General features: G+C 38.7%; 3 protein-coding genes across 5 annotated transcripts in view; 1 reads left to right on the top strand and 2 right to left on the bottom strand.

The window, feature by feature from the left end:
- The window catches only part of pms2 (PMS1 homolog 2, mismatch repair system component), a 7,636-nt gene extending 6,471 nt beyond the window's left edge, over positions 1-1,165 (bottom strand). The window contains exon 1 of the mRNA XM_023280438.3: positions 770-1,165. Coding sequence (XP_023136206.2) covers positions 770-783 — 14 coding nt within the window. The 5' untranslated portion in view covers positions 784-1,165. The remainder of the gene's footprint in view (positions 1-769) is intronic.
- The window catches only part of eif2ak1 (eukaryotic translation initiation factor 2-alpha kinase 1), a 20,421-nt gene extending 8,287 nt beyond the window's left edge, over positions 1-12,134 (top strand). Inside the window, exons 1-15 of one of the 3 annotated variants that reach the window (XM_023280441.3) lie at positions 1,467-1,792; positions 4,100-4,267; positions 4,405-4,541; positions 5,097-5,131; positions 5,226-5,325; positions 5,442-5,522; positions 5,617-5,710; positions 5,843-5,891; positions 6,496-6,880; positions 7,206-7,314; positions 7,523-7,629; positions 10,832-10,946; positions 11,048-11,127; positions 11,310-11,543; positions 11,820-12,134. In XM_023280441.3, coding sequence (XP_023136209.2) covers positions 1,624-1,792; positions 4,100-4,267; positions 4,405-4,541; positions 5,097-5,131; positions 5,226-5,325; positions 5,442-5,522; positions 5,617-5,710; positions 5,843-5,891; positions 6,496-6,880; positions 7,206-7,314; positions 7,523-7,629; positions 10,832-10,946; positions 11,048-11,127; positions 11,310-11,543; positions 11,820-11,945 — 1,989 coding nt within the window. In that variant the 5' untranslated portion in view covers positions 1,467-1,623 and the 3' untranslated portion in view covers positions 11,946-12,134. Of the gene's footprint in view, positions 1-1,466; positions 1,793-2,176; positions 3,885-4,099; positions 4,268-4,404; positions 4,542-5,096; positions 5,132-5,225; positions 5,326-5,441; positions 5,523-5,616; positions 5,711-5,842; positions 5,892-6,495; positions 6,881-7,205; positions 7,315-7,522; positions 7,630-10,831; positions 10,947-11,047; positions 11,128-11,309; positions 11,544-11,819 lie in introns of those variants that run through there. The other 2 variants (XM_035952891.2, XM_035952892.2) reach the window with 2 other exon arrangements.
- On the bottom strand, positions 7,631-10,483 carry LOC118470997 (ankyrin repeat domain-containing protein 61-like). Its single transcript, XM_035952893.2, has 5 exons — positions 9,935-10,483; positions 9,498-9,592; positions 9,083-9,254; positions 8,626-8,826; positions 7,631-8,314 (listed from the first exon to the last, which is right to left on the bottom strand). Exons 1-5 carry the CDS (start codon positions 10,115-10,117, stop codon positions 7,685-7,687), a joined length of 1,281 nt encoding a protein of 426 aa, XP_035808786.2. The 5' UTR covers positions 10,118-10,483; the 3' UTR covers positions 7,631-7,684.
- Positions 12,135-12,332: the final 198 nt, after the last annotated feature.

Genomic DNA, 12,332 nt, shown 5'->3' with positions numbered 1-12,332 from the left:
CCCTCCCTCTAAAGGTCTCACATGGTTTTATTTCAATAAATGTTCATATGATTCAATTTCTTATCAAAAATCAAAGATGAGCAAAAATGGCAAAAAACTGAAAACAGATCTGAGTATCAAGACTTTGTTTTTTCTTTGCTCCTCTCAAATAATCATGTAATTACCCCTTAGATTGTGTATAAAACTGTATTCAAAGGCGTTTCAACTAGCTCCACCTTCAGGAACTCCAACAGCATTATGATGCTGAACCAGTGGTGTATCAGAACTAATCAAACGGTGCCATGTATAATAATAAATCAGTCAAAGGGACCAAACCAGTACTGTTACTTTAATACTTTAAATGCATTTTCCTGCTAATACCTATGTACTTTTACTTAGGTACTACTATTTATACAGACTTGTAATGGGGTGTTTTTTTTTTTTTTAATTGATCTACTGGTATTTTTGCTGAACAATCTCAAAGGTCTTCAAGAGACTTGAGGGCCATTACATTACATTTGATTTGATTTGATTTGAATGTAGACTGACGGGCAAAATTGCAGTTTTATTAATTTAAAATTAAATTTCTATTACAAAGTGTGAAAAGTTAAAGAGGCTGAATACTTTCTGAATCCAATGTACATGAACCTGCAGATTTGTATATGAAGTGATGTCAAGGTTCATATTAATATGCATGACATGAGAACACACTGAGTGTAAAACGTCGTAAATGTTCCACACTGTAAATTTACATGATGCAAAAACCAAAACACCGTGGCGGTTAGCTTACCAAGCATCAGACATCTTCACAGTGAAGCCACTTCGTCTTGAGAGAATGATATTCAGCAGTGTCTGAAATTGTGACTAACTACTAACTAACTAGTCACCATTATCAAACGTAGTTAGTTCGTGTTCGTTAATTGTCAGTAATAACATTTTACTAAATCCGCTTCAAAGCGTCACGTTGTAAACACAAAACTGAAGCTGTCCCGCGCGGAGTGCGCAGGTTGTTCGCGAGCATCACTCATGCGCAAAAACTGCGCACTTTGCTATTTTAAAACGGTAATATAAAACGTTCAGTGTAAATGTGACCTCACAAATAAGGAACACGAAATGTAAAAGTAATAACAATTCGAAAAAACTTACATTGATTTAAATAGGTATTAACAAAACTGTTGCCTCAAACTTTGTAAAATTTCATCACCAAATATACCGGAATCTTTGACCTAGCGTGGTGTTAGGACGTGTGTGCAATTATTTCACACTGTAAAAAACGAAAAAACTACTTTTTACCAAAGAGTTACTATCAGTATTTTAAAACTGTATAATTGTATCCATATTAAAATAAAGCACTTGTGTTGATTTTAAATCGTGGTTTTGGGTGAAACATTTTTTATCTGTCAATTATTCTTTAATCCAAGCAGGCACATTGTCAGACGGTCCCTGTGCCGTTGAATCATGGCCGCCCGTTGACTTGAAGGACCGTGTGGGACTATTAACAGAGCTTCTCTTTCCGATGTAAATATTGACAGAGTGGGGTTTGAACAGTAGTTTGACGCAGCTATGGGGTAGCTGTAAGGAACTGGGCGGCGTTTTAAAATAAGCGTTTGGTTTTGACAAGTCACCAGTGTTCTCATATAGAAAATGTACAGTTCACCATCCGACACCGGGCTGCGGGCGGAGGAATGTTCTGGCAGCAGCAGCAGCCTTTTGCTCCGGCGCAACCATAAACCCGTCTGGAGGCAGGAGGCTGACACTAGCGGTGGCCTGCTAAGTTTAGCAAGCGAAGAGGACGATGAAGTCCAGTTTGACAGTAAGCAGATTTTCCTCTTGAACTTTATTGCTGCTCACCATTGCTGTTAAGGGTTCTCTGTGAGGTAAACGTTGGTTAACCGTTAGGCCACAACAGTTGACACATTAATGGAATAAACAATCAGATTTAGAAACGGTGAAAGTGTTGTTTGGACGTCCTTCCTGCTTTTCTAATCTCGCAGGGGCGTAGTTAAGAAGTTATGGCCATGTGAACAGCAACGTGACTGAGCCCTTTTCCCCCTCCTACTTAAAGTGAAGTGTCCACCTTGATATTAATACTTTTACTTTGAAAAGCATCCACGTTGACTTGTCTAAGACTGTTTATGTGGTTAAGCTCATCAGGAGAAAACTGAATAGACAATCATTAGGATGTTATTATAGTTGCAATGTTAATGTGTAATTTTATAGTATCCATCCAGGTGAATGGTGTGCTATTCATCAGTTTACAGTTGAAGTTTATTTTTGTCCCTCTGAGGATCTTCTTTGCATTTCCTGTTGTGTAAACACGCCCATATTTGTAGTCACAACGCTGGCTCAAGGTTGGGCAAAGTAGGGAGATTCACAAGTTGCAACTAAAAATAAGTTTGTCCTACGAAAATAGGAGGGAAATTAACACAAGTAGAGTCATAACAAAAATAAACGAGGTGGAAGTTAGAGAGAAGAGTTGAAGTGGCTGACTTCCACCATCTTATATAGGTGAGCTGATTCCCTGTGGGCCACCGACTGGTTGTCAGAGTCCTTCACTGGTAGAGTAGGACTGACTTCTGATTCTGGTAGTCAGCTCAGTAGTCTGGTAGCCTTGCTGTACCAGTCCATTCTGTAGAACAGGTCTGGCTGTACCACTGCATCATTCTCCTATAGAGGTAAACATGCCCAGGCTTGATTGCATGTCTTTACACCAGTCACAGTCATCATGATGGGAAAGGATGTGACTTCAGTACAACATGGGTCAAAAGTGACCCATATTCAGTCGAAAACGGGTATTGCATGACTCATGTTGCTCATAAAAGGGTTAAAATAATTATGAATGGACCATGAGTAGAAGTGACCCCGCTCATTAAAATAGATAATCCACCACCTTTTAGCTTGATACATACCAAGTACAGCTCCCTCTGAGCTCAGTGTGTGTGAGGAGCAGGTGAATTAATCATTTCTGTTCTGGGCAGGTTTGCGTCTTCTCTAACAGAGGAAGCATCTGTTAGAGGGGACTAGTCAAGATTATATTTTGTATAAACAGCAATAACAGGCAAAGCAAACACAATGTGGGACAGCACAGAAGATAAGCTAGATAGACTGGCTGTCTGTTACCACATTATATAGAAGACTGAGTGCACATAGGCTTGACCCCCCTGAGGGCCTGACTCTGTCCCCCAGACTCCTGCAGAGATATTCCAGCCTAGCAGACTGGCACAGTTTGACAATATGTCTGTAAGTGTTTTTACATGTGAGATCTATGATTAAATTTGATCCTGAGTACAGTCCATCTAATACAGTTGGATATGCAACTGAAGGTGACAGTACCCACCTGACCTCGCTTTAATATGCATCTTAAGGTAATAAGAAGTACCTGACATGAGATTTTATTATTTACAAGCTGAACCGTGGTAATATATGGCCCAGGTTTGCCACATTGTAGATGACAAAAAAAAATACATAAGCAAAATTTAAGATGTTGTAATCAGGATGTAAGATGAACCCAAATCCTCTGTTCAGTGTAAATTTATGCTTTAAAACAAGTCCAGTCATCCTTCTCCAGACATCCTGCAATATGACGAAACGAGACTGAGAAACTGGGAGGGCCCCTCCTTCCCCTTCTTGCAGTGTCCGCCCACAGTGAACATCTCTTCTCAGCTTGGTCATGTGTACTGTAGGTGGATGGGCTGGTGTTCACTGGACATGACAGATAAGCATTACTGCTGCGTACGCCCCCTTATGTATAAACAAGATGAGCTCATTTTTGCCTTGAAATTGAATGGGATAATCATGAGTGTAGCTTTTAGTACTTAATATCAAAACACAAAGGTTTTCAAATTCTAAAATGGACCTAAGAGAGAAAAACATTGTTGAAATGATAGCAAAGGTTATTGAAGAAGGTAAGACAGTCGTATTTTCATATAGAACAAATAGTGGATGTAAACATTTTTTTGTGTGTGCAGCAGTACTCAGTTTTAGCCTCATACGAGGAAGTTGTAAGAACTTATGCAAGAACAAAGAAGCATAAATGTTAGAAGAGTAAATTCTTTTACTGTAAGTCACAACTGCTTCTTTTTTCCCTCATTTTCTGTATTTTTCTTGTCTATATGCTCAGCTTCGGATACAGATACTAATTGTGAGGTGCTGATGGCTGGTAGGACTTACCCATCCATCCAAGAGTTTGCCTCAGCAATCCCCAACCACCTTCTCCTGGGGTCTCTGCTTGAACACTTGTGCTTCGTCTATGAGAGCAATCCAGCTCGCTCACGTACACTGTTCAAAGGTATTTACTGAGATGTTGTACTGTACATTGAGAACCTGCCTGACAAATTATGCATACACTACCTGTTTAGCCTTCTGGCGCTACATCTGTCTGTGTGAAGGGCTCGATCTGAAGTGATTTTGTTGCTCCTCTAATAGTCATCGGCCAACGCTTAGCTGCCATGAACCTCCTCTCACCTTTGGCCATAAGTGATGAATTCAGCACCGTCAGACTCCAGCACAACCGGGCCTTCACTGAGCTGCTTAATGCTGCTAGCTCCTCCATGTATCCACAGGTAACTGGACATATCACGCATGATATACAGTGTACTCCATACACTAGGTGCTGTAGCGGTAGACATGCTGTCAGTTTTGTTGTTGGGATTGTAGGTGCAAGAATACCATCCATTTTTGAGCAAATTATGTACAATGCATACAAGTAGTTGTTTCTGAATCCCCTTTCAGACATGCACTCCTTTCCATTAATCTGACAGCATCTGACTGTGCTGGCTTTATGTCTGAAGGAGCACTTTTCTGTAAAAGTTACATCATCAATCTTACCAAGTCATACCTAGTAACATTTCTGTGTCACAATCAACATGACACAAGTCTTAACTACAAGCAGTTGCAATAACACTTGGCATGTACAAGATAGAGATGCAAGATACAGTGTGCTTAAAGTATTTAATTTGGAGAAGTATTTTTCCATATTACAGCACTAATAATATTACAGTTTTTTTATTATTATTACTAGTAATGTACAGTAGTGATAGTGCTTTTACAATTTAGTTACTGATCCTGTGTTTATTGTTGTGTTTACTGTGGGATCATTGTGATTGTCTTTATTGCAGGGCCTCAGCACGAACACACACAGTCCTGCTTTAAGGTAGAGTCTCCCTAAAGTAGTCTTTAATGTGACGTTGCTTCCATAAATATGTAAACTTAGATTGTTAAAGATATCTTTTATTGCCATCCTGCAGACCCAAGGAGGGACTGTTTCAAGCCCAGACATCACGGTATCTTAGTGAATTTGAAGAAATCTCCAGGCTTGGAAAAGGGTCATATGGAAATGTTTTTAAGGTATTTTACTCTGTTCTAGTCCATACAATATTTGGTGCCATTCTTTTGCAAACTCTTCTAAAGAGCAAATTTGAGTAATTTAACATAAACATCTTATCTATGACATCATTTTATAGGTTATAAACAAACTGGATGGACAATGTTATGCTATGAAGAAGATTCTCATCAAACAAGTCTCAAAGGATGACTGTATGAAGGTGAGCCATCAGCATATCAGTGAGCAATATACTTTTTTTTACACCCAAACTCAGAGATTTCCCTCTTTAGCTGATTATGTTATTTTTCCTGTAGGTCCTTAGGGAGGTCAAAGTGTTGTCCAGCCTACAGCATATAAATGTTGTTGGCTATCATACTGCATGGATGGAACATGTTCAGCCTGCAGCATGTGGGTATTTAAATACTACCCAGCAACAAGTCTGCTGGGATGAAATTAATAAAGGTTCTAATTACGGAGATTGGTAAATGATCAGAGAACCAACTTTGGATATAAACTACTTTTTTTTTGTTGTTGTTGCAGATCCTGAGTCTAAGCTTCCTGCACTGGAGTCTCCTGGAAAAGACAACAGGTAGGATTAAAATCATAAATCACAGTTTCATCTTTTTCTGTCAATATGAAAACCAAGTGATGAAACCATTTTCCAGAAAATATAAGTGAAAGCATTATTATTATTATTCATTTGGTTTGTGGATAATTAAAATGTTGATACATATATATTTACACATAAATACAGTATATCAATTCTGTTGTCAATTTTATAAGAGAAAGGAACATAAATATAAAATGAGAGCAAAAAAATATTTACTTAAAGCACACGAATAGACTATTTGAATTCACCAAGATGAAATTATTTTCATATTTACATATTTTTATTTGTTTCCCTCAATCCTCCAATATATTTCAATTCATTATCAGTCAATGTATTAAATAACTGTCATATAAATAGATATTTTATAGAAATATTATGGAAGATAATTTATACATACATGTATATTATTCATGGCATTATACATTGTTGCGAAGAATATTGACAAGTAGTATATTTAAATGTTCATGGCAGGTGAATGAAAATGATATCTCGAGCACTGTTTACTCTTTACTTTTTTGCAGGGATATATATGCTACAGTCATTATTCTATTCACTAAATCTATCTCTGCTCTTTCATTTGCAGTCCTGATGTGAGCCTTGACAGCAGCAGCTTCAGCTCCTCTATAGTCTTTCAAAGCCACAGTCAAGCACCAACAGATGCTGCTGCTTTAGCTGCCAAACTACCTCAAAGAGACGACCATTCTGTCAAAGCCTTAGTTTCAGCCCAGGAGGGCCAGGTGGTGTGCCCCAAGACGATGCATCGCATCCCAGAAAACTACGTGCCCTGTGTGTTTCTGGGACAGAGAGGTCCCATGCAGAGCTCCAAGTGCCCTGCCACGGGTTGGGAAAATTCAGCACTGTTAGAGGAGGAGTCTAGCAGAAGCAGCATCGAACTGAACAACAACTCCTGCATCGACAAGGAGTGTCAGCAGTGGGCTGACAAATGTGTAACAAAGCCCTCTAAAGAGGTAGGTCCTTAAAGAGTCATTAGAATAATTCATTCAAAGATAAAATAAGACACTGAGCACCTATCTATCTATCTATCTATCTATCTATCTATCTATCTATCTATCTATCTATCTATCTATCTATCTATCTATCTATCTATCTATCTATCTATCTATCTATCTATCTATCTATCTATCTATCTATCTATCTATCTATCTATCTATCCATCTATCTAAACACTGACACATGTTACTGTGTAGTAGAAGTAAAAAATTCTTGGTTTTTCATATTAAACAAGAGTTCTTGCTTATTGATGTAAAGTTTTCCTATATGGTTCCTCTGCAGGTACAGTTTCACCTGATGCTCTACATCCAGATGCAGCTGTGTGAGCGCTCACTGAAGGACTGGATCTCTGAGAGAAACTCCAAACCCAAAGAAGAGCACATCCCAAGATGTAATTGTTAAATACATTACTCAGTTCTTATTTTCTTTCAGGACATATTTTATTTACAAAACAAGAACAAAACTTCAGATTGCTTATCAGTTTATCACCATTTAGAAATAACTACAGATGTAATTCAGTGTGATTGATTCGGCAGGTATTCTGAGCTATAAAAACTATATTTTTGTAAACTAAATATATTGTACTGTTATATTTTAAGGTCCATATGACTGTGTAGACACCGAACGCACACTCAACCTTCTGAGACATATACTTGAAGGGGTGGAGTATATTCACTCCAGGGGAATCATGCACAGAGACTTGAAGGTAAGGTTGATTGATTTTATTTGTAGGGTTGAGGTATTGAATCAACACACAAGTGTCAACTAGGAGAAGGATCAGGTACGCTAGTTAAAAAGCTCTGTTTGTCATCGGTAACAAAAGAGACGTTGTGTATATTCTCCCAGTGGTTGAAGACAAAGTCATACAGCCTCTCAGGCATGTGTTTCTTCAATTTCTCTCCCTCGCCTTGGACATGTTTCAGATAAATGGCACTTTTACAAATATCCTGAAGCCTCCTTGGCTGATGAATGATTTTCAGTAGCTGGTCTCTCTGTTTAATGAAACATGGTTGTTTCAGCGTTGACGGCAGGTGTCCGGTTTGATTGTAGACAGTGAGTGGGGAAGTCAGACTGAGGAGTTTCAGCAGCAGAGAGCTGTTCCTCACATTAGACCGTTGGTTCAGGAACAGGAATAGACAGTTCTCCCCAGCTTTGCTCAGTTTATTGATGTTGGCTCCGTACCTCAGCAGCAGGTCCACCAGCTCTTTGTTGCCCATGCTGCATGTCTCCTGTAGAGGTGTCATTCCTGCCTTGTTCACTGCGTTGGGCTCAGCCCCCGACTCAAGCAGCTCAGAGATGCAGCTAATGCCATCTTCTAGGGTTTTAGTGGACTTTGTGGTCATTGCTACGGCAGCCAAGTGCAACGGAGTGTTCCCAGAGTGCTGCACCCCCTTTAAATAGAATGACATGAATTCAATGTGGGACAGTTGTTAAGCATTTTGCACAGAGGACAGTAAAAGAAGAATTGCTTGAATTTGTGTGCCTGGGTTTTAATCTGACTTTTATCTTGTAAATAAGGTAAATACATTTTTTGTTTTTTTGTGTAGGTAAAAACAACATTTTACATGTGATTGAAATGTCAGTGAGAGCAATTATGAATCATCATGTTTACTGTCCATAAAATAATAAATTAAGCAACATGTGAAAAAAGCACACATTATTTGAGTGAATGTGGTATTTTCAACAGAAGAACAATACAAACCATATTAATATCTGCTCCCTGCCTGATTAAGCAGGCTATAATGTCCTTATGGAGGATCCCTGCAGCCATATGCAGCGGTGTCATCCCACTGCTGTCCACAGCATTAACATCAGCACCATAGCTGACCAGAATCTGGACAGCAGACAGAGTCTTGTAGCGTACTGACAAGTGGAGAGCTGTCTGGTGACTTTCTCCCTCCACCTAGAGAGGAACCAAAAAAAAACCCACACACACGCCTTTGAAAATATATTTGAAGAGGAAATTCATTCTCAGTGATTGTTTTTTTCAGAATGGATATTTTATTACATTTTAAACATGTAGCGATTTTTAGTATCGATGGTCCATTTGGGAAGTGAACTAACTGGTTTGATGGACACGCTTTGTTTCTGTTGGATTTCACAGACAAGACATTGGTAAAGAGGCTAGACACTGATTAACTGTAGGAAAAACTCATCACCTTTGCATTGATGTTTACACCATGCTCACAAAGTGTCCTTAAACAGTCCTCTGCCTGCCTACACATGCCCATCACAGCAGTCTGGAACTTGGAATCTGTTTTTTTCCAAGTGGTCAGGATGCTCGGCCATCCGGTTATCACCAAGTGTAGTGGGGTTTGACCGAGCTGGTCCCTGTAAAAGAGGCAGTTAATGTGTTGGCTTGTGACCGATGAAAAAAGGAAGCAGTGACATGTATTATTGTACTTGGTTTCACTTTGAACAAAAAAGTCACCAAAGATGAAACTCTATGTATCTATGATCTTAGCAAAAACACCTGACATTACTATTTGTCGAAATTCCCAGCTGAGTCTTTTTTGACCAGCTTCTAAAACAAAAAATCTCATGTAGCACTGAAGTATTGATGTTTGTCCAGACCTCTTTTCAATGTCTGCCCCTGCTGACAGCAGACTCTGCATACTCTGAACTCTTCTGTAAGAGGCAGCCAGATGAAGCGGAAGGATAGTGAAGCCCTATGACAAGACAAGTGAAAATGAGACAAAGTTGAAAACTATAAGATGCATATATTGTAGTTTTATGTTGAAGCTAAACAGTAGAAAAAGTATTTTCTTTTGACATTTTTTAAAGTTCACAAATTAAAGGATCATGTTATTGCAGAAACAGTAGTTTGCTAATCGCTACGCTGCTTGTGGTTACTGCTGTATATTCTCATTTGTATATGATTTGGTGATATTATAAATGATGCTTTTCATTCTAAGTGACATTTAATTTGCTTTCTGTGAAGTGAAGCTTAAATTAAAGATATATTACCTCTTACAAGTAATTTTGAAAGATTCTAGTGTTGTTGCATTTACCTTCCAGAAAATGTCCCCAGATGCATTGCCTTGTATCTCAATAAGAGAGTTGCTCCCATACTTCTGTAACATGCCTTCAATGCATTTCACGTCTTCATCCATAATCGCAGTGTAGAATTCATGGCTGCAAAACTTGAGAATGTTACCTCTCCTACCTGTGTGTGTCTTGTACCCCTCTAACATGACCAGGCATCACAGTTTCCCTGTTTTCTTTGTTTAGGCTCTCAGAAGAGACGTTTGGTTCAGATCTGATTATTAAGTGTCTGGAACCAAATGTAAATTTCTCAGTGGGTTGTCAGTTAAAGATATGCTTGACAGCTAGTTCTCCATGTTTGGTGTTTTCACCCCCTACTTCTGCTTTCTGAGTTTGGCCTCTTGAGTCTGATTTCATCATGTAGGCTTGAGGGTTACGTGTTTAACTTTGATGAACAGCCTTTCTGTCACAGCTGATAACTTGTCGCTGCATATGGGGCCAATTTGGGGGATTGGTGACATACCTCATGGTAGTCAGCTTGTTGTTCCAGTGTTTGTGTCACTTCACTATTTTACTTTTAGGTAAGCCAAACAGCTAATATTCTGCCATATTTTTGAAGGAAATGAAGTACAGTATTTTGTAGATTCAAATAGGGAAGTTATATGTGATGTACTGTAAGTAATTTAGCAGATTTTTTCTGAAACAGCTCTCTTGCCATGTAGTTATGTAGAACCTATCTTCCCACCAGAGTCTTTATAGCTCAAGTATATTAAAAATATAATGCTAGATGGTCTGAAACCCTTAAATTATTGACTTATGCCCTTGATATATTGCATGAAACACTGATTTCAGGTGCATCCGTTGGCCTTTTCACAAAGAGAACTAGTTGTAATGTCTTTGTTTTTGGTTTGTTTTTCTCACAGCCAAGAAACATTTTCCTTCATGGTGTCGACTGCCATGTTCGGATTGGGGACTTTGGTTTGGCTTGCAGGGACATAATAGTGGAGGGCCATAAAAGCACCACCTCTCCCTGCTGTGGTAAGAGTTCGCTTGTTGTTCTTTCATAACACTGTATGTCTCAGAATCACCAGTAGATGACGCCATTTGCTCTTAAATGACGTTTGTTGTGTATTTTGCAGATTCCACTCACACTTCAGGTGTTGGTACCTTTGTGTATGCTGCACCAGAACAACTAAAAGGCTCCCATTATGATTCACAGGTAAACATATTAGAACAAGAGTTCGCACTTTAGTTTTCATTTGACATAATTTAGTCATATGCATTATGAATAATGTCTCAATGTTAACATTTTATTACTTAAACTCACTACTCTTTGTGATATGTTAACAACTGCACTGATCATAAATATAATCCGTATCTGTATCAATGTTGCTCTCACAGTCAGACATGTACAGCATTGGAGTGCTGGCTCTCGAGCTTTTCCAGCCTTTTGGGACCGAGATGGAGCGAGTCCGGACGCTTGGGGACCTGAGAGAAGGAAAAATTCCAGACATGTTCTGCCACAGATGGCCAGTTTTATCAAAATACATCACGAAGCTGACAAGTAAAGAGCCCAGTGTTCGACCTACGGCCAGCCAGCTTCTACAGAGCGAACTCTTCTGCAGTAAAGACACGGTATTTAGGAATGAATAAATAGATTCCATTTAGTTTGCAACTTTTTGTGCTGTATAAAATTAATTATTTGGGATTACTGTTCTAAAATATACCACATCTAAAAACAATTAAGAAAATTAAATACACTTAATTTAGGATTACATAGAAAAAGCAGTTTTTCTTTTATTATAGGTGTCACTCTCCATTGGCTCCAGGAAGTTTTAATTGTGCTGTCATTTGCAGTGACATTTGTTATGATCATTACCAACCAGTTTTACAAATATTTTTCCCTATCAGGTGATCCACGGTTTGCAGAGACGGGTTGAAGAGCAGGAGGAAGAGATCATTCAGCTGAGAAGACAGATCAGTCAACTTCAGAGCTCACAAATCACAGTTCATTTCTCTGAGTTGGACAAGACCTGAGCCTTAAAAATCTCAAGACTTTTAAAACTTGATTTTTTTTCAGCCGCTGCTGTACCTTATTTTGCTGACTCAATACAAGTAGCAGAGTGTATGCGTGTGTGTGAACATTTAAGTGCGTCTTGTATACCTGGATAATAGAGTGCAATTATTTTTGCTCCATTGAGCTGATTAATAAACCTATTTCTGATATATCTGGTGGGATTTTTAAGAAGCAATCTGTGATCATTTGAGATGTTGCTTTGAAACCTATGACATGTATACCAAGCTGACCTACAAGTAGAAGTGACAGTGAGTGTTTATGAGTATTTTTGTGCAACTTTAGTCCTGAGGTTAAGCAAATTGTCAACTAACTGTGGACAGAACAAGAATTACATTTTAAATTTTACG

The sequence above is a fragment of the Amphiprion ocellaris genome, chromosome 18 (assembly GCF_022539595.1).
Source record: "Amphiprion ocellaris isolate individual 3 ecotype Okinawa chromosome 18, ASM2253959v1, whole genome shotgun sequence".
Taxonomy (NCBI): Eukaryota; Metazoa; Chordata; class Actinopteri; family Pomacentridae; genus Amphiprion; species Amphiprion ocellaris.
This window is presented reverse-complemented; position numbering and strand designations above follow the sequence as displayed.